Here is a 22,785-nt window from a genome sequence, read left to right as displayed (position 1 = left end):
AATCAGAAGGTCAATTGCATGGAGGAGGTTTGCAGAGATTGTTGGTGTTGATGGTGGGTGAATTCTCACAATGTACTTTACCCAAAGTACCCATTCATGTGTATTTTACATGCAGGCCCATGGACTGTAATTTATAGGAAGTGAGCTCTAATCATCTATGTCATTACACAGGTATAAGAGCCATGAGCTATAACTTATAAGAATCATAATGTTAAGATACCATAATCCAATTGGTAGCATATTGCATGGGAAATTCATACTTAGAGCTTTATTTACAATGTTATAATTTGTGTTACTGTAAATTTCTATCATTTGGTGGGCAAATTTCAGAATTTAATTTGATCACAATTTTTTTGATCACAATTTTGAAGTTTAGGTCTAGGTCGATTGAGGTTCATAACTAGCTAGCAGCACAAGCAAACAATGTTGTGCAAACTTCTCTTCATTCACCATCAACACCAACGATCTCTAAAATCCTCCTTCATGACATTGACCTTTTGATTTAGTCTCTGTATTCTAGCAAAGCCAACATCATATATAGTTGAAAAACAGAACCGATGATTGGCTTTCTTCCATCCTTTTTAAAATGTCGCTTGCTCAGAACAAATGACTGGCGGAACTACTATATGTTTTATGAACTGAAGACTTTCAAGCAAACATCTGCTCCTCACCTGATTGGTTAACAGCAGCGGTGGCCGTGTGAAATTTGAATAAAGTAGTGAAGCGCTCAACTTTTTCTGCCGCGCCGCAAGCAGGGTTCTCTTCGCTCACCTTCACACAATCCATTCACATTTCTCTTCATGCCCTTGTTGAAAATGAAAGGGGGTCGGAGCTTCTCCTGCCGTACTGTCTGTACTGAGTGATACAATAACAGGGCTCAATCCTAACTTGAGGTTACACACACAAGCTCTTATAAGTACAAACCAAGGGCCACTTCTCCTGCTCTAGGGATACTGTATGAGCTGAGCTCAGCAGAATGCTGTGGAAGAGGAGGAGGATAAGGTCACTCCCAGTGTGGCCATTCATTGCACTGTGAGCAGCACTCAGTCACGCTAGTAAAGGGCACTTTAGAGTGTACGGCTTCCTCTCTCCATCATACAGAGATAAAGAGAGAGAGAGAGAGAGAGAGAGAGAGAGAGAGAGAGAGAGAGAGAGAGAGAGAGAGAGAGAGAGAGAGAGAGAGATGCAGAAACAGACAGACAGCGAGAGAGAGACAGAAATACGGTATAAGAGAGAGCGAGCCAAAGAGGGTGTTTGTGTGTGTGTGTGTGTGTGAGAGAGAGAGAGAGAGAGAGAGAGAGAGAGAGAGAGAGAGAGAGCGAGAGAAAGAAAGAAAGAAAGTGAAAGAGGAAGAGAGAGAGACTGTGAGGTCCAAGTGAGTTGGGGATGGAGACAAAGGAAAGTGCATATGGCTTGATGGAGAGGGAGATAAGGAATGGACAAGGGGGCAAGTAAGAGAGATGGCATATTCTGATAGAAAGAGAAAGAGGGAGTGAGGGAGAGAAAGAGAGGGCACATTTGTGCCCGACAAAGGGGATCTCTGTCAGTGTAGGGTGTCTGGTGTCCTTTCTTGTTGGGTGGGTGGAGGGGTGTAATGAAGGGAGTGGTGGGCGTGGTGGGGGAGGGGGTAGTAAAAGAGGGAGAAGTCATGATGATGAGAGAGGAGGAAATGTCATGAACTAGTAGTAGAGACAGGCAGCAGGTAGCCTAGTGGTTAAGAGTGTTGGGCCAGTAACAGAAAGGTCTCTGTTGCAAATCCCCAAGCTGACTTGGTAACAAATCTGTTGATGTGTCCTTGTGTAAGAGTTGGGGGGAAATAGCAATTATCAAAAGAAGTGAACAAAAAGTTGTCAATTAGGCAGTCAATCAGCTTAGTTCCCTTTAATGATAGTCTATTTGTTTAGAAATCCAATCGAAACATTTGCGTTTTTTTCCTGTGTTGCGTATTAGCGTTAACCTATCATTGTTCTCGAAATGTTCCTTTTTTTTCTGTGTAGTGGTGGTCAGTTGCTAGCAATTGATTTTGAGCGCATGAATTATTTAAAAAACAATGAACCTCCTCAAATGCTTACAGGGTGAAGCTACAGAAGCCAGGTTAGAGTAATGCACATCAGTAGAAAGGGGTAAAGAAAGGGTAACCAGAAAGAGAGAGAAAAAAAGGAGCTGGCGTCAGCCACCTGCGTCTAAGCTGTGTTCTGCTGAGTAGGCTGAACCCACGGAGAGGCCACTTGACTGAAGCACAAGGCTCATTGAACACAGCAGGTGGACCATTCACTGACCTGGCAGTCACGGGAGGCCATAGTCAGACCACCTAGCAGTCAGACAAACAAGCATCAGCCAGAAAAATAAACTTTAACACACCTGCAATCTACCAGTAAACTAGCGGCCAGACAAAACAATCAGACTAACTGTCTGTTATTAACAACACCTGCAATCGAACATGCACCACTAGAACTGATCTGCAGTCAGACAAGATAAGTAAGTTTGAACAAACTCGGCCTCAAGTGAATCAGTAGGCTGGCTCGTCGGTCACGCGGTCACACAAGCCTGTAAATTGCACAACAAAATAAAAGAAAGGATCTGTTTTGTTTTGTTTTTGTATTCATGGTCAGAGCTGCTATGAAGTTATGACTAGGACCCTTAATAACATGAGATATATGAAATATGGGAAAGCAGTCAAAGATGTAAATAAAATGTATGCACAAATGTGACGTTCAATGTATTTCTAATTGTAGAATTCTGTACAGTTCAAACGCAGCGGGCTCATGAAGCAAAAACCCAGTTACATGTCAAACTAATTGAACACTTCCGGTCATTGACATCGGTCACTACTAAGACAGCATACTAAAAATGTATCCTCTCCTTCCACACTACTGACCCCTCCCCTGACCTGCTCCCCTTGAGTCGCAATCACAACAAGGTCTCACTAATTATTTCACCACATTAGCGTTAAAAAAAACGACTACCATCTCCTTCCCCAATGCAAAGCAACTCTCCTGAGTCATTTAGTGCTGTCGGATGAGTTCCTGTTGATGTGAGTAACTGTAAGTAAAACTACAGACGTGGATAGTTTTCCACATCAGCAGCCAGCGCTGAAGAGTGAACATGCCCGCTAGGTGTTAATGGTGAGAGAGAGAGGGAAAGTGGGCCGGATGGATGGAAGCACGGGCTCTTACTCTGGTAATGACTCCTTGGGGGTATGGGAAATGGCCAAGTGATGTGGGATGGATAGGAGGAGGAAGTCAAGTGTGTGTGTGTGTGTGTGTGTGTGTGTGTGTGTGTGTGTGTGTGTGTGTGTGTGTGTGTGTGTGTGTGTGTGTGTGTGTGTGTGTGTGTGTGTGTGTGTGTGTGTGTGTGTGTGTGTGTGTGCGCGCGTGTGTGTAGGGAGAAGTTCTCTGTTAAGTATACCCACCTTCTCCTGGGTTTTCGAGCTACTCCTCAAAATGGAGTCAATTACTGACAGTTACAGGACAAGAGAGCATGGTGCGTGTGTGGGTGCGTGGGTGTGTGCATGAGGTTGAGCTTAAGGGGGGATTGTCTACACTGTCAGGCCCAGGGCTACTTGTGCCGAATTCAACTCCTGTAGGCTCACTCCTGTTTCCATCCTTGGGGTCTATACCCACCCCACATCTTAGGTCCCTAAAACCTCCATATGGGCAGGGTATCAGGACTCACAATATGTTTCTCCATCTGCCACCACCTGTGACAGAGGGAACAGTCTCCATATTGAGGCTCCAGGCTGGGGTTGTAGAGGTGGAGGGGGGGTCCCCCTTATCAGGCCTCTCCCTGAGTATCTACGGGTGTTTGTATGAAACACAAACTGATAACAATACTTCAAATATGGAGATAGATACAGAGGGCTAAATCCTGTTCTCAATACATTATCTGCCTGAAAGTTCAAGTGGCAAATGTGTATTTCAAGACAGGATTCGGAGAAAACTGAAGTAGATGTTGATTGTATGGTGGGTTAAGATAGTGAGGGAAAGGACTTAATATTTGATATTGTACAAAGGAGGGAGTTTAGCAGTAAGTCGTCGTACAATACATGTTAACTGATACAATATCAAATCAAATCAAGTGTTATTTGTCACATGCGCAGGTGTAGACCTTACAGTGAAATGCTTACTAACAACCCCTTTAACCAACAATGCAGCTTTAAGAAAAGTAAGTGTGAAGAAAGTATTTACTAAAATAAACTGAAGTCAAATGTTTTTCAAGAGCAACAATAAAATAACAGTAGCGAGGCTATATACAAGGGGTACTGGTACAGAGTCAATGTGCGGGGGCACAGGTTAGTCGAGATAATTGAGGTAATATGTACATGTAGATAGAGGTAAAGTGACTATACTTAGATAAGAGTAGCAGAAGCATAAAAATTGGGGCCAATGCAAATAGTCCGGGTAGTCATTTGATTAGCTGTTCAGGAGTCCTGAAGGCACCCTGACCTAAGTCTCAGATATCTCTGTCTCTTCTTCGTGCAAAGGACAGGGATTTGGACCTTGTCGGGTGTCCGAAGTGAAATCCTTCACGTCCGACTCGTTAGAGAAAATATCTTTGTCCAGTACGAGGAGAGAAAACGCTGTTCTGATATCCAGAAGCTCTTTTCAGTTATAAGAGATGGTGGCAGAAACATTATGTACAAAAGGAGTTACAAATAACGCGAAAAAACACACACAATAACACTATTGGTTAGGAGCCCGTAAAAGGGCAGCCATGATGACATGATGGCGCCGGAGAGGATGGCTGCCATTTTATTAGCTCTTAAACAACCGTGCTACTTTTTTCCCCGCATTGTCTGTAACTTATTTTGTACATAATGCTGCTGCTACCATCTTTAATGACCGAAAAGAGTTTCTGGACAGTGATTACTCACCTCGAATTGAACAAATCATTTTTCTTTAATGAGTCGGACGGGAAGGATATACTCCAAACACCCGAACAGGCCCTCATCTCCGTCATTCGCAGGAGAAAGAAACAGAGGTTTCGTGGAAAGAGATCGGGGTGCCCTGTGAGGATCAGGCGACGAGTGGCTAATCTGCCTTTGTCATTCGTACTGTTAGCCAACGTTCAATCTCTGGAAAATAAATGGGACGAACTGAAAGCACGTATATCCTACCAACAGGACATTCAAAACTGTAATATCTTATGTTTCACCGAGTCGTGCCTGAACGATGACATTAATAACGGCTGGCAGGCTATATTCTCTATCGGTAGGATAGAACAGCAGCCTCTGGTAAGACACGGGGCGGTGGCCTATGTATATTTGTAAACAACTGCTGGTGCACACATGGTGTCAAAGGGGGTATTGAAGTTTTGCTCACCTGAGGTAGAGTATCTCATGATAAGCTGTAGACCACACTATCTAGCTAGAGCGTTTTCATCTGTATTTTACGTAGCTGTCTACATACCACCCCAGACTGATGCTGGCACTACAACTGCACTCAATGAGCTGTATACCGCCATAAGCAAACAGGAAAACTCTCATCTACAGGTCGGCGCTCCTAGTGGCCGGGACTTTAATGCAGGGAAACAAATCAGTTTTATCTCATTTCTATCAGCATGTTAAATGTAAATAAAAACTCTAGACCACCTTTACTCCACACACAGAGACGCGTACAAAGCTCTCCCTCGCCCTCCATTTGTCAAAGCTGACCATAATTCTATCCTCCTGATTCCTGCTTACAAGGAAAATTAAAGCAGGAAGCACAAGTGACTCAGTCTATAAAAAAGTGGTCTGATGAAGCAGATGTTAAAACTACAGGACTATTTTGCTTGCACAGACTGAAATATGCTCCGGGATTCTTCCGATGGCATTGAGGAGTACACCAAATCAGTCACTGGCTTCATCAATAAGTGCATCGATGACATCGTCCCCACCGTGACTGTACGTACATACCCCAACCAGAAGCGATAGATTACAGGCAACATTCACACTGAGCTAGGGTGAAGGGTGGACCTGCCGCTTTCACGGAACAGGACTCTAACCCAAAAATCCCGCTATTCCATCCGACAAACCATCAAACATGCAATTAGGGTTGCACCTTTTGGGGAATATTCAAAGGTGGAAACTTTTCGTGGGAATTAACAGGAATATATGGGAATTAATGTGAATATATTTGGATTAAAGGAAATATATGCAAAGACATATTAATGCCATTTAAATGTAGATGTTTTTTGCATTGGACATATTTACCATATCATATGGAGACAGAAACATAAACCTTTTACCTTATCATAAGTAGACATAATTGCAAATTATGAAATCCTTCCAATAGAAATAAAAAAAAACGATTTAGTTACGAATTGAACTTAAATTAAATGAGTTGACTCTTCACATGGGATGATTTCACTGAACAACAAAAGAAAGGGAATATTGAACGTTCCCCAATGATCCATCGCGTCTCCCAAAAACATTTTCAACATACATCTGTAAAATGATAGTCTAGAAACTAAAACTTTGGTTGTCTTCCTCTCAGGCTTCCATATCTTACCAGAAAGCATGTAGTCCTTGGCTCAGACAGTGTATTAGGGTGGGCTCAATAGCATCTCATTAGTGCGCACGACCTTGAGAATCAGCTGTACATGTGATGGAAGAGTGCACTGCACATGTGATGGAAGAATGCACTGTGCATGCAGATGCTTGCAATTCCATTGAATTGGGTATAGTTTAACCGAAATATACTACAAGACCTAGAATTGCCTTATGTGTATACCACAAAAAAAGGTTCACTGTTATGAGCTAACTTTTTGGAGGAATTTAAGCAAAATTCCCCAAATTCCAGGGCTTAATTTCTCATGGGAAATTTCAAGAAAAATTCCCTAGCGTCAATACGGGACTAAGATCAAATTGTACGACACCGTCTCCAACACTCGTCAGATGTGGAAGGGCTTGCAAACTATTACAGACTACAAAAGGAAGCACAGTCGAGAGCTGCCCAGTGACACAAGCCTACCAGACGAGCTAAATAACTTTTATGCTCTCTTCGAGGCAAGTAACACTGAATCATGGATGAGAGCATCAGCTGTTCCAGACGACTGTGTGATCTCGCTCTCCGCAGCCGATGTGAGTAAGACCTTTAAACAGGTCAACATTCACAAGGCCGCAGGGCCAGACGGATTACCAGGACTTGAACTCCGACCATGCGCTGACCAACTGGCAGGTGTCTTCACTGACATTTTCAAACCTCCCCCTGTCTGAGTCTGTAATACCAACATGTTTCAAGCAGACCACCATAGTCCCGGTGCCCAGGAACACTTGGGCACAGGGAAAAGGAAAAGGAGGCCCGAGCATACCCCCATTCTCATCAACTGGGCTGTAGTGGAGCAGGTTGAGAGCTTCAAGTTCCTTGGCGTCCACATCACCATTTACATTTTACATTTAAGTCATTTAGCAGACGCTCTTATCCAGAGCGACTTACAAATTGGTGCATACACCTTATGACATCCAGTGGAACAGCCACTTGCATCTAAATCTTTTAGGGGGGAAGGGGGGTGAGAAGGATTACTTACCCTTACTTACCCTATCCTAGGTATTCCAACAAACTAACGTGGTCCAAGCACAACAAGACATCATGAAGAGGGCACGACAGAACCTATTCCCCCCCAGGAGACTGAAAAGATTTGGCATGGGTCCTCAGATCCTCAAAAGGTTTTATAGCTGCACCATCACTGCCTGGTATGGTAGAGGGTAGTGCGTATGGCCCAGTACATCTCCAGGGCCAAGCTTCCTGCCATCCAGGACCTCTATACCAGGCGATGTCAGAGGAAGGCCCTAAAATTGTCAGTCCCGAGCCAACCTATTCATAGACTGTTCTCTCTGCTACCGCACGGCAAGCGGTAACGGAGCGCCAAGTCTAGGTCTAAGAGGCTTCTATAAACAGCTGCTACCACCAAGCAATAAGACTCCTGAACATCTAATCAAATGGCTCCCCAGACTATTTGCATTGCCCCCCTCCCCTTCTACTCTCTATTATTACTGCATAGTCACTTTAATAACTCTACCTACTTGTACATGTTACCTCAATTACCTCGACACCGGTGCCCCCGCACATTGACTCTGTACCGGTACCCCCTGTATATAGCCTGTATATATTGTTATTTTTCTGCTGCTCTTTAATTATATGTTATTTTAATCTCTTACTTTTTTAGGTTTTAGTTTTTTTTCTTCATAAAACTGCATTGTTGGTTATGAGCTTATAAGTAAGCATGACACCTGTTGTATTCGGCGCATGTGGCAAATACATTTAGATTTGATTTGATCTCCTCCGGCGCCATCTCTCATGAAATTCCTTAACGGATTTGTATGCCTCTATCTAGTTTCACATCAGATATGTTCAGAGTTCACATATATTTACTCATACATGAATACACAACGGTCAATTATATTCACTCCATTTCTCTCCCACTTTTTATTCTCACCACCATCTTGTTCTTCTCTTCTCCTGCAGATCTGAACCTGCCGCTCTTCTCCTCCATCTCGCCCCCTCCCTCTGGGGGCTCGTCCCTGCCCTCGTTCACTGACGATGACGCCCTCTTCCCCTACGGCCCCACGGAGACCGCCACCACCACCACCACTACCAGTACAATCAAGTTCATAGGCGACGAGCTGAACAAGAACCTCATCCCCATTTACTGCTCCATCTTGGCAGCCGTTGTGGTGGGCCTCGTAGCCTTCATCGTCTTTAAGAGGTAAGGAAGAAGGGCAGATGGGATGGGACTTCAATGAGGAATGGTGTCGTATTGTAATATTTAAGGGAACCAATCTACAGGAACGCAATGTTCGATAGATGAGATTTTCAAGACATGAGGTATACATAAGAGTCAAGAAATCTGATCTGATAATAGAGTTCATCTATTTCATATTTCATGAAGTAATCTGCCACTTTTTCTGGGTGAGGGCACAAGCCCCTGACATTCAGCCTGGGGATCCCCAACGTCTGTTCAGAGAAAACAGCCTATTTTGTGCTACATTTGAGTTGCTGTCCTTTTAAACCTTTTATACCCACTCCCCACTGATCCCCGCATAATATTGATTACTTATTTTCCCAACTCTACACTCTCTACACGGCACTGCTAGCTTTAGTGTGATGATCCGACACTTTCAGCTCAAGACAGGGGCTTCAAAACAAACAGACTAGAACACGGTTGGGCTAGCATCGATGCTGGCGGCAGTCAGCACCGGGGACAGAAGGGGGGCTATGAAATATTCAGATACCCCATCAAATGGTGTCACTTTGACCCACTTCCGCCCCATGAGCATGAAAAGCAGACTGAGGACATAGACAGGGCACACAATAGGTCAGTTACTATTGACTTATCTATGAAATTGACATTTCTTTCATGGTTTTTTAAAATGTATATCCTTTATTTATCTAAATTAGTCTCAATAGCTAGGTTTCCATCCAATTTACAACATATTTTCATTTGAATATTATATAACTTGCCAGATCTGGTTTTCACACATGCTCTCTAAACAACAGTTCGCTGATAAAGTGGACAGGGGCAATTTTATTTGTAATTGGCAGCTAAGCACCGATCATCATGTCACTATACAAATTAAGACCCTCAATGTTTACAGGAAAGGAGTATCAAGCTCATCCCCATGGACTTTCACCATCCTGGGAAGTTCCTTATAACTTATTTCATCTGTAGCCTAATAAACTGCGCATGCGTTTTCAAGTCTTAGTGAGGACCACACAAAATACCTCGACGGGATGGATATCTTATCAACAATTGCACAATAAATAGTTTACCCCACACAAAATGATCCCACCATGTCGAACGAACAAATTGCACATTACATTATTGATTTTTAAATGTTTTATTGAACCTTTATTTAACAAGGCAAATCAGTTAACTTCTTGCGTCGAGCCATCCCGGATCGTGACTACAGCCTCAAGACCATTACCATAACGCAACGTTAACTATTCATGAAAATCGCAAATGAAATGAAATCAATATGCTAGCTCTCAAGCTTAGCCTTTTGTTAACAACACTGTCATCTCAGATTTTCAAAATATGCTTCTCAACCATAGCAAAACTGTCACTTCTAATCAAGGTGGGTGGAATCAGGCGCAGAGAGCAGATAGCGATAATAAAGTTTATTCTCCGGTGAACAAAATAAACACGGACAACCCAAATACACACAGGGTGAAATTATCCAACACAGGATAACAGGCTAACCGGAGAATAAGAAACGCAACACCGACAGACGAAAATGAATGACAAAATAAACAATCCCGCACAAAACAAGGGCGGGACAACCTACATTATATACAGACACTAATTAACTAAACAACACACAGGTGAAAACAATCAGACAAAACCAACAGATACATGAAAAGGGATCGGTAGTGGCTAGTAGGACGGTGACGACGACCGCCGAGCACCGCCCGAACGGGCAGGAGAGCCAACCTCGGTGGAAGTCGTGACAAAAACAAGCATTTGTGTAACAGTATTGATAGCTATTGATAGCTAGCGTAGCATTTAGCGTTAGCATTCAGCAGGCAACATTTTCACAAAAACCAGAAAAGCATTCAAATAAAATAATTTACCTTTGAAGAACTTCGGATGTTTTCAATGAGGAGACAAATAAAGATTATTTGTTTAGGACAAATCGCTCCGTTTTCTGCGTCACGTTTAGCTACGAAAAAAACCTGTATCCAGGATTGTGTAAATCTATCCGCAAGCTCATTAGCATAATGCACCGTTAACTATTCATGAAAATCGCAAATGAAATCAAATAAATCTATTTGCTCTCAAGCTTAGCCTTTTGTTAACAACACTGTCATCTCAGATTTTCAAAATATGCTTTTGAACCATAGCTAAACAAGCATTTGTGTAACAGTATTGATAGCCTAGCATAGGATTATGCCTGGCATTCAGCATGCAACATTTTCACAAAAACCAGAAAAGCATTCAAATAAAATCATTTACCTTTGAAGAACTTCTGATGATTTCAATGAGGAGACTCTCAGTTAGATAGCAAATGTTCAGTTTTTACAAAAATATGATTTGTGTTGACAAATCGCTCCGTTTTCTTTCTTCACATTTGGGTAAGAAAAAAAACAAAAATTAAGTCATTACAACGCTAACTTTTTTCCAAATTAACTCCATAATATCGACAGAAACATGGCAAACGATGTTTAGAATCAATCCTCAAGATGTTTTTCACGTATCTGTCGATGATAAATCCTTCGTGGCAGTTGACTTTCTCTTCTGAAGAAATGGAACGCGCATGGACCTAGAGATTATGCAATAGAGATTATGCAATAATTTCGACACAGGACACCGGGCGGACACCTGGTAAATGTAGTCTCTTATGGTCAATCTTCCAATGATATGCCTACAAATACGTCAAAATGCTGCAGACACCTTGGAGAAACGACAGAAAGGGCAGGCTCCTTCCTGGCGCATTCACAGCCATATAAGGAGACATTGGAATACAGCGCCTTCAGAATCTGGGGCATTTCCTGTATGAAACTTCATCTTGTTTTCGCCTGTAGCATTAGTTCTGGGGCACTCACAGATCATATCTTTGCAGTTTTGGAAACGTCAGAGTTTTTTCTTTCCAAAGCTGTCAATTACATGCATAGTCGAGCATCTTTTCTTGACAAAATATCTTGTTTAAAACGGGAACGTTTTTTATCCAAAAATTAAAAGAGCGCCCCCTAGCTCAAAGAAGTTAAGAACAAATTCTTATTTACAATGAAGGTCTACCCCGGTCAAACCCTAACCCGGACGACGCTTGGCCAATTGTGCACCGCCCTATGGGACTCCCAATCACAGCCGGTTGTGATACAGCCTGGAATCGAACCAGGGTCTGTAGTGCCGCCTCTAGCACTGAGATGCAGTGCCTTAGACCACTGCGCCCAACATTACAGCTGTTGTGTTTTTTTTGTTGTTGGTACGTATGACTTTACTCACACAAAAGCTGTGGATCGAAATGTGGCTATTGAGATGAAATCTTGTTGGCAAGAGAGACCTGGTTAAAATAGCAGACAGAAATTATGTTCGAATGGGGGTCTGAAGTGCCAGCAACTAAAGGGTCAAAAGTTCCAAGGTGTTTTATTTGTATTTTGATCCACTTCAAAGCTTGTTGAGTCTAGGATGAAATGTGTTTAGTTCAAATGTGCTTCGTTTACTCATTCAAGTAACTGACAGGTGTTGACTAATCAGAACAACAGGAGACGCATTGGTATGGAAGATGACAGGATTAGATTGAATGTAGTTTAATCAGATAAGGGTGCATAGTATGGAACGCCATTTGGGTCTTTGCGTGTCAAAAAAGATACACGTCAAATAAGCTTATTTACCAATCAGGACCTGAATGTGACTGCATGTCACATAATAATTTCACGCCTTCATACATTTTTTACGTAGTTATTACACATTGATTACAATATCACTCGTATTTCATATGTCACAGCGATTCATCGATATGTATGCTATGATGCTGGGGAAGTTGTCTTGCGCACCTACAGTGCTGGATATAAAAAAAGCTAGCTAGCTGATGGATGCAAACAATGTTCTTCCTCAAAAACATAGCAAAACGACATAATCTGTTTCAGGAGCTATAGTTAGCTAGATAATTATATAGCTAGGTATCATCATCTAAAATAACCTTAATTTATAAGACAGTTCTTACATTTACATTTACATTTAGTCATTTAGCAGATGCTCTTATCCAGAGCGACTTACAAATTGGTGCATTCACCTTATGACATCCAGTGGAACAGCCACTTTACAATAGTGCATCTAAATCTTTTAAGGGGGGATTACTTTATCCTATCCTAGGTATTCCTTAAAGAGGTGGGGTTTCAGGTGTCTCCGGAAGGTGGTGATTGACTCCGCTGTCCTGGCGTCGTGAGGGAGTGTGTTCCACCATTGGGGAGCCAGAGCAGCGAACAGTTTTGACTGGGCTGAGCAGGAACTGTACTTCCTCAGTGGTAGGGAGGCGAGCAGGCCAGAGGTGGATGAACGCAGTGCCCTTGTTTGGGTGTAGGGACTGATCAGAGCCTGGAGGTACTGAGGTGCCGTTCCCCTCACAGCTCCGTAGGCAAGCACCATGGTCTTGTAGCGGATGCGAGCTTCAACTGGAAGCCAGTGGAGAGAGCGGAGGAGCGGGGTGACGTGAGAGAACTTGGGAAGGTTGAACACCAGACGGGCTGCGGCGTTCTGGATGAGTTGTAGGGGTTTAATGGCACAGGCAGGGAGCCCAGCCAACAGCGAGTTGCAGTAATCCAGACGGGAGATGACAAGTGCCTGGATTAGGACCTGCGCCGCTTCCTGTGTGAGGCAGGGTCGTACTCTGCGGATGTTGTAGAGCATGAACCTACAGGAACGGTAGTTGATTAATGGTGGTCAAACCCATCTAATGTGAAGCTAGCCACAATAAGTATTAGCCACAATATTGGACTTTGAGGTTAGCCTTCAAAATAAAAGTATGCCATTGACAGTGATGCAAACGAAAACAAATAGTAGAATTTTGCCATAATTGAATAGATCATAATAAACGAGGTTGAAATGTTGTCATATAAAATCAACAAAAGACAATCATTTGTTAATTTGACAAAAATCGGTTGAAATCACACTGGATGTAATTAGACTTTAGAATTGCATTGGGGGCGTACTTATTTCACTGTACAGCCTTACCTATGGATTGTGGATCAATGACATGGGGTATCAGTCTACTCAGTGACACCCAGAGAACATTAGCTTTGTAGCTCTTATTGTGGGACTCTGAAACAACCTAATTGAGCCACATTTATTGTCAACCTACTATGTGTATTGAACATTATCCCAGAGGAAAAACAATACTGCGTGGATGTTTTGGAGTCTGATAACTCTAAGGAGGACATTGGGAAGAAATATGTTGGGTATTCAGTAGGCTGATACCCCATTTCATTGATCCCTAATCCTTAGGTAAAGCTGTACAGTGTAATATGAACGTCAATACACACAATAGTCTGACTGGGGAGGTGATTTCACACAGTCACAGTCCCGCGATAAGAGCTACAAAGCTAATATTTGCGTAAACTCTTCACAGTTGTGTTCTGTGGGTGTCACCGAGTAGACTGATACCCCATTTCATTGCTTCACATTCCGACCTTGTTTAACATTATCTAGTTTAAATATGGCATGATTCCATCAATTGTAACCTTCAAATGAGGAGAGACAAACTTATCACACAAGTCAGTTATACTTAAACTAAATCTTTAATAGTGAGAGCTTTGCAATAGCAATGACTTGTTAATGATTCACCATTTCTCGTTGAGAGTCATAACACAATGGCTATTGAGATCTTTTAGAAGCAAAGATCCACCCCCTAGTCGACATAACAAACCACAGATATTAGGAACAGTTCACAAAGTGAGACTTTATAAATGAGATCCCGTAGCCAGACAGCATTCGCTATGAATTATCGTTCTGTTTGGCCCCTAAGATGAGGTTGCTATCTTGTTCCTGTTACTCCTAGCACAAAACACCAACTCGACCAATGGCATAAATCAATTGTCAACTCCAGACAACTACCACACACATCCCTCAAGGCCAAACGAGTGAGTGACTGGCACACAAACATTGTGGAAACCTGTAATTGGTTCCCCATTAATTACGCCATCCCTTCACATGGTTTAGAATGGGTAAAGACACATTCACATATGAAGACAATGTTCCCTCCTGTCCTCTTCTCTTTCTGATATTCTGCATAGCACCCGAGACATGTGAAAGACAAGCCTGACTTCTCCCCTCTCTGGGCCCAGTTGACATGAGGCCCAGCTGAAGGAGGAAGTGCAACTGTCACCACCAGAGTCCGAAGGGATACATTCTAATAACAAGAATATCACAAAAGCATATTATGCAGATAAGACATCCTAATTATCTATATTACCCAACTAATTCTGATTCATCCGTCACATTACTCACGAGGATTGCTGAATCATTGCTAAGAGTAACGAAAAGGACTTCAATTCATGCTGGTCATTGTTTTCAGGTACCGAGCTAAAGCTAGCTAGCTACCCCAGAAGTACCGGTCAAACAAATGATGCCTTATTACAAACGTGGTATTATAAACACATAGTTCGTGGCCAGTGTATGCTTGTTTGCCGACTTTTTTTGTTGTACAGCTTTGACAGTGCTTACTGATAGTAGTGGTGGCACTTGGATGGCACATGCAAATTCAGCACACACAACATTCTACAATAGAACTGTATTATTTGACGCACATCTTTTTTTGACACGCCAAGACCCAAACGGCGTTCCATGGCTAAGGGAGCATGTGGGAATGGCAGTGGACTGTGTAGAATATGAGGTGACTATTGAGAGGTTAGTGCCAGCAAGAGAAAATTGGGGGTAGGGTTCTATCCTCTGCCAAAGGATTCAACATTCTACCTGCTCATCATGTATGTTGTTAATTGATAGTGATGGGGATGGGGTGAGCGTGTCTCCAGGCGGGCACTAATGGTGGGTGGGATTATCATGATCAATTAGTCATTTAACCCAATGGAGTCTCTCTTGGCTCTTCAAATTTCCTCTGCATGTTTTAAAATAACCCACTATTACTTTTGTAAAAAAAAAATATATATTATTGCATAGTTGTATGATTAGTCCTGATGTACCAATGGGGTATCTGGATAAACTGAACTTTACAACACCATACAAGGTAACTGAACACTGGTATTCTTGAATTTAACAAATGTTTCTTTAACTAACGTTTAATTTCATTAGACCTTCGGCTCTGTGAAGCTGCAAGGGTCATGGCCGGTATTCATAAAGTGCCTCAGAGTAGGAGTGCTGATACGGTATATATACTCTGATACGCTTTACGAGTACGGGCCCTGACCTTCATCAGCGCCAAGTCCATTTAAGGCATTTATTAATCCATTTTTATATAATGAGTACTTTTTTAAAATCTCTGTCCAGGTGGAACAGCTGTAAGCAGAACAAGCAGGGAGCCAACAACTGCACAGCAAATCAGAACCAGACTCCTTCGCCGGAGGGGGAGAAGCTGCACAGCGACAGTGGCATATCGGTGGATAGCCAAAGTCTACAGGAGCAGCAAGGCCAGGGGCAGACTCAGGCACAGACAGGTAGGCCTGCACAGAGATACTCACACACAGGCGAGCACAGATGTATGAGCACGCACACACACACACACACACACACACACACACACCACACACACACACACACACACACACACACACACACACACACACACACACACACACACACACACACACACACACACACACACACACACACACACACACACACAGGTGGCGTGTCCAATAAGCAAAGCTAAGCTTCCTCTGAAGTAAATTGAATTAAACTTGCCCAAATTATATAATTACCACTGCCTATACAAAAATAAATGAAATCCTTCAAAACACTAGCTTCTCTTTTTTTAAAGCGTGGATTGTTTTCAATCACAAGGCCAGGGCATAACCTACAGTCGGGAAGCGTGCAATTTGGGCAGCGCGCAGCATGTCAAATAGCTGATTGTTGATTTGCGGCAGTCAGTGAAAAGCATCTAAAATAGGCCTAGTCATATCTCAATATTTCTAAATACAATCGTTGGAAAAACAAATAAAAAACTCTAAACTGTCTTTAGTTAAGATATCAAAATGTTCAACTCCCAATAGGCTATTGAGCAAACAACACTTAGCCCAAAGGTGGACATATGCCGATATTGAGTAATTTCATCTTATTGTCTTACTTAGCCGCTGCAAACTTGTGTCCCTCGTGGACCAGTGGGTACATAAAGCATTCTCCATTGAAGGCTGCAAAGGCACCAATTTCCTCCTTAACTCTCCTTAACTCTATCTCGAGAAGGCAGAAAAAATGGAAAATATACATACTTTCTTTATGAAAAAACATTTTCCACCACCATGCTAGTCCCAGAAGTTGTGTATCACGTTCAGCCAATCAGGTTGCTACAGTCTGTTTTTTCACCCAGGGTCTAATTGATTCAAAATAAAAGACTGCCACAACCTGATTGGCTGAACACAATACGCAACATCCTGGACTAGCTTTAGCTACTCTAGCATGGCGGTGGAAAATGGAGAAAGTATGCATATTTTTCCAGTTTTCTGTCTGCCTTCTTGCGATTAAATAGAGTTAGGGTGGAAATTGATGATTTTGCAGCCTGAATAGGGAAAGTTTTATTTACGAACCGGTCCACGGGGGATACGATTGTATAGCCGGCTGTATACATTCCCTATGGACGGTAAGATGAAACGACTCAATATCGCCATCTGCCAGCCTTTGGGCTAATTGGTACTATAGCGGAGCGCATCGGCCATATCCCCGGTGAGTGCGCACAATCACTGTCTTTATCATTGGGTGAGTCCGTGCTCCCGGAAAGTTTTTTTAGGATAACATTTTCCTCCCCCAGGCTAGATGGACGTCATAGCCTACAATATGTGTCTCCCCTTTTCATAGGCCTTAATTAGATGGTTGTATTCATGACAAGGTTGTTTTTATTTAGCTCAGTTTGTCAGCACAGTAGACTACCCTGTCATTTTTGTTGTATTAAATATTCTGCTATTGTCTCCAGTCATAGAGAGTAAAGTGTCTTAGAATTGCACGAAATGTGTTTATAAAAGACAATTATTTTGCGAACAGTGAGTCAGTTATATTATTAGCCTTGTGACTATCCAATCTACTCCTCACATTAGGAATAGTAGGCTAGCTTACATTTGTCTGCAAATGCCATAATAGATACATGCAATAATTTATCATAAAGGTCAAAAAAATTGTTGTAGATTTTTTTTAGCTTCCCCTTACTTGAAGCTCACGCACGGCATACAGTATGCACATACACACATACTTTAACACACACACACCTGTATGTAGAGACAAGTCAACCCAGGGACAGACAGGTACAGACGTGAACTTTACTACAGGTCTGTGCACCCGACACCTAATGTACTGTAACACAAAATATAGATTAATGTACCACATCCACAATAGCACACCTAGACAAGCTCCCCCCCCAAAAAAAAAAATATAATGAAAAGATCCATTCATGAATTCACATTTAAGTCAGCATTCAGGTCAATTATACCATGTGCCACACAACAAACCAACTCCATAGAGGTACAATGTGTTTGATGGCTGCTTGCAGTTTTTCGAAATGGAGCAAAGTGCATAATTAAGCCATTTAGGTTGAACCGTGATACCACTCAACAGAACACTACCACAAATAGGTTTGATGGACAGTAAGCTGGCATGGAATAGCTTTTCTAGATGCCATGTTTGTTAACACCCTGAGGGCCTTCACTCAGTAAGACAAGAGGATAGGAATTTCCCTTTGAACACAACCTCTCAAACCTACTGTAGCAAATCAACAACAATAAAAACAAACCTCTGTTAGGGGCCAACAGTCAGTTCACCAGCGGCATGCGCTCCTGGCGGTTTGGAGTCAAGCCCTGAAGAACCCGTTTGGAAGAATGTAGACCTTTCAAAAACACACACTTGGCTGAGACTAGACCAGATGGCTGGTTTTTCTGTGGAGTCGCGTGATTCTCTTGAGATGAACAGGCTCCTTAGAAAACCTTCAGAGAACTAGAACTAGTTCCAAAGAACTATAAGCAACGGGAGCAGAGGAAATAGTCAGTCAGGAAAGAGTACTCCAGCTGGCCTGAACAAAGTCCTACAATATACTGTCTATAAGTGTAGTGAATCAATATTATTTGCTGATGTGCTTTTCTGTTTAGTGATTCCTTCTGGAAACAAAGCCAAATTCAAAGTCAAAGCTATGATGTAACGATGATCCATTGACATTAATGTATGATTGACAAAACGTCCACACAGATCTTATGGTCCTTCTGTAGCTCAGTTGGTAGAGCATGGCGCTTGTAACGCCAGGGTAGTGGGTTCGATTCCCGGGACCACCCATACGTAGAATGTATGCACACATGACTGTAAGTCGCTTTGGATAAAAGCGTCTGCTAAATGGCATATATTATTTATATATATTATTGAGTAAGGATTTGGAGCTCACTGACCAGTGTGATTAAACATTACTTCAACAGATATGAACGTAAATGTAACCTCGGACTAACGCTCATGTAACGTCTTTCTCCCTGCAGTGGTCACTGTGGATGAGGAGCCTTGTCTGCTCCTTCCGCTCCACACGCGAGAGGAGGTTGAGAAACTCCTCTACAGGGGCGGAGAAGGGGAGGGCTACGACCACACGGAGGACAGAGATTGGTGCAGCCTGGCAGGGCTGCTGGGATACCAGGAAGAGCGCATCGCCACATTCCGGCAGCAGGAACATCCAGTCCGTGCACTGCTCTCTGATTGGGCGAGCCAGGATTGCGCCAGCCTGGACACGCTCTGCACGGCGCTGTGCAAGATCAACCGCGAAGACATCGCACAGAGCCTCGTGCTCAGCCCCAACACCGTCAAACCCACTGCCACATCTGCAGTGTGACCATTTAACCATTACCGCCAATGCTACGAAAATCTCCCTGCAACATCACAGCCAAACCCCCCCCCGCCACAGTCCATCCATACTGTGACTATTTAACCGACTACACCAACCATCTGAGCAATTACACCAATGCCAAACCATTCAGATCGGCAAACCAAAGTCTGATCATCCACACCTGATGCCAAAACTACTGCTATCGATCCACCAAGACTCGGCCCCAGACCTAAATCGAACATTTCTGCGAGACTTCGGCAGCCACTTACCGCCTTTATGGTCCTTCCTAAGCGTGCCGCATCGTGTGAAACCTATCGCTTCCAATTCCACTTGTGAACCTATGTCAAACTCTGTGGCTGGTGCACTTTCAAGACACACAAACCCATTATGGTCAACTGTGGCCTTGTAACCATACTACTGGATGTTCCACTGTGTCTTCAGTGTGCCCAAAACAATCAGGCACCATTTTGCTCTGCTCTCTCACTAACCCGGAAGTAGCAAAAGGCTACAAGACTCTGGGGATTGTGCTTCATTTTCATTTTCTGTGCTTCTATTTTGACTGAACACGTTCTTTTCATCCATTCCTCACTTGCAACACAGAACTCTGGCTTGTGGTGCCTTGACGAGCATCACTTGGCATTCAACACGTACAGTAAGGTACTACTATTCTTTCATTTCATTTTTGTTGTTCTATACTACCAAAGCCTAGCTTATCAACCATACCTATACCTAATATAACATCTGAACATTCAATTGTTTGTAATTTATTCGCAAAATCTTCCATTATTTGTGACCATTTGCTAGTCAATCAATGACTGTCGGTCACAGCTGAATGGTGGTCATTTTCAGCAGAGATCAAGGACTGGAAAGATATAACGAGCTAGACTACAATAGGTTAGCACTAAATCCAAACCAATTCTTGTGTGAAAAAAACTAATGACATATCAACCTGCATCGTTGCCTCTATTATTTTCAACACATTGATATGGAGAAATGAATTTTGTGAAATGAAATATGAAGGAGAAATATCCCCTTTCAAACTTAAGTTATCGTTATGCATTATTATTATTTCTTTAGACCTGACATAGGAACAGTTCCCAGTATCTATATATCTACTGGAACAAAGTCGGACTAGTGGACTGGCTGGCCTGTGCTGGCTAACATGGTAGTCTGTGGAGCAGGCAACCTGACTCCAGCTTCTATCTGGCCAGGCCCATCTGCATAACACTGGGGCTCTCACACTAGGCCTATACTCTGACCTAGATAGAAAAGGACTAGGAATTTAAAACTCACTCACACATATAGGCCTATCTACACACACAAACATCCATGAATGCACGCACACACACACACACACACACATACATACACACACACGCACGCACGCACGGACACACACACGCACACACACAAATGTATATCTACACACACTTACATGCACACGTACACAAACACACAGATGCATGCATGCCAGTATCCACACACATGTATGCATACACATACTGTATAAGAGAACAAACAAACAAAAAAGACTGTGTTGTGTCAATGATAAGGGACAACAGGACCAAGGTCATTGGACATGAACCTACACCCTTTCAGGGACCACCTGCAGGACACCTTATTGGACATGATGGATGTAGGCCAACTTGCAGTCCAAAATATTGCAGTCATTCACACCACAACTGTCTTTCAAAACATCTTGCTTGGAATCTGTATAAATCATGTAATCCTGTCCCGTGAGGTCATCCACTGCTGTGTTAGCAAGAGGAACAGCATGTACACACTTGCGAGTCATATAACCGATACACATCATATTCAAAATACACATACAAGTACTGTACATAAAATAACTTAACGACTGAACAACTAGCCATTATTTCAGGCTAAGATATACAAATCCAGGGTTATCTATTTCTGTTTAGTTTCTCAGGGTCTTTTGTGTGGCTTTAGTGATTAGCTGGATGTTTGTCTAATGTTGTTTCCTTTTCCTAATCAACGCTCAGACATCCTGGATTAGCTGTGTATAGGTTGAGGAAGGTGAGGGAGGCCTTGTGGTGGGATTCAACACTAGCTAGTGTTTCAGGAAAGGCCCTTTGTAGAACTTACTCAGGCAATGATATCAGTGGCGTTCCAGGTTGTCTTTCTATGCAGTCGCGCTGCTCGGAGGATCAGATCTCACATTGCCTGGAAAAGTGTTTCAATGTCTAAAGTAGCAGGGACCATATTCATATGATATCTAGAAGGGGACTGCCAAAAAGACGACCCGGTGGCCATTGTGACTGACAATCCTTCAGACAAAAGAATAGGGATGGACGCAGATCAGAGGAAAAACAGGGGTGTCTAGTTTCCCCATTGTTCACGACAACAACCTTCGAATGAAAGGCTAGTCCTTAGAGATTGGAGACGAGCAATACGGGAGGACTTCCAACCACTGAGAGTTGAAAAGATGAAAAGAAGCATGCCAATTAGACCTTTTGGTAACAGGTTACTTAAAGCAGACGGGTACAATGCATTAAGATGTGGTTATAATGCATTGTAAAAATTGTTATAGGCATTTATGACCCACTTATAATGTCTTATTGTCATGCCATGGTACCTACATATTATAAGCCTCGTAAGCCTCATTGTATGCTTATGACAAGTAATAAAGCACTATACGTGTTAGCTCAAAGTGAAAATGTTAGCACATCGGTGCATTCATAAAGCCTTCGTAAATGCTTCAAAATGTGTCGTAGGCATGCATAACCATTACAGGCAGCTATGAATTAACAACTGAGGGGGATGTTCCCTTATTTTTGTTGTGCTTTGTGGGGGGTCATATGCTTGCTTATAACAAATGTAATTGCAGCATAATACAGCCTAAAGTGAAGCGTATCCCCATTTATTCTCATTGTCAACTTGATTTTTTTTTTTTATATATATTTTTTTCAATTTCACATTGGGGGGGACTGGGGTTGAATGACAGGAGTTCGGAGGAAGTAACAGTGGTCGCTTGCTTTCTGTCCATCATTTAATACAAAGAGATCTGTTCGGGCTGTCTTGTTCAATTGTGGCATTACTGACATATAGGTAGGTTCAAAGAGAGCGAAGACAATATTCATGCTTTGCTGGACCTTGAACCAGTCTATGTCACAGAATTGACCCACTCCTGGTTTAGCTTGCTACTGCAAGAGTCTGGCCTGAGTCGATAGGCACACGTGCCTATTGTAAGTACTGTACAGAACGTTTCACCAATAGTTTACTGATCTTAGTTCAGTGGCTACATTATGAACAAAGGTATTCTCAAGGGTTTTCATGTGTTACTAGCAGTAATAAACGGTATTATATGTTAGATTGTAGAGCACCCGTATGTA

General features: G+C 42.6%; 1 protein-coding gene across 1 annotated transcript in view; it reads left to right on the top strand.

Moving 5' to 3' along the window:
* Positions 1-22,371, top strand: part of ngfrb (nerve growth factor receptor b) — a 72,957-nt gene extending 50,586 nt beyond the window's left edge. Inside the window, exons 4-6 of the mRNA XM_035745938.2 lie at positions 8,448-8,688; positions 15,922-16,088; positions 19,095-22,371. Coding sequence (XP_035601831.1) covers positions 8,448-8,688; positions 15,922-16,088; positions 19,095-19,438 — 752 coding nt within the window. The 3' untranslated portion in view covers positions 19,439-22,371. The remainder of the gene's footprint in view (positions 1-8,447; positions 8,689-15,921; positions 16,089-19,094) is intronic.
* Positions 22,372-22,785: the final 414 nt, after the last annotated feature.

Source organism: Oncorhynchus keta, chromosome 3, assembly GCF_023373465.1.
Source record: "Oncorhynchus keta strain PuntledgeMale-10-30-2019 chromosome 3, Oket_V2, whole genome shotgun sequence".
NCBI lineage: Eukaryota > Metazoa > Chordata > Actinopteri > Salmoniformes > Salmonidae > Oncorhynchus > Oncorhynchus keta.
This window is presented reverse-complemented; position numbering and strand designations above follow the sequence as displayed.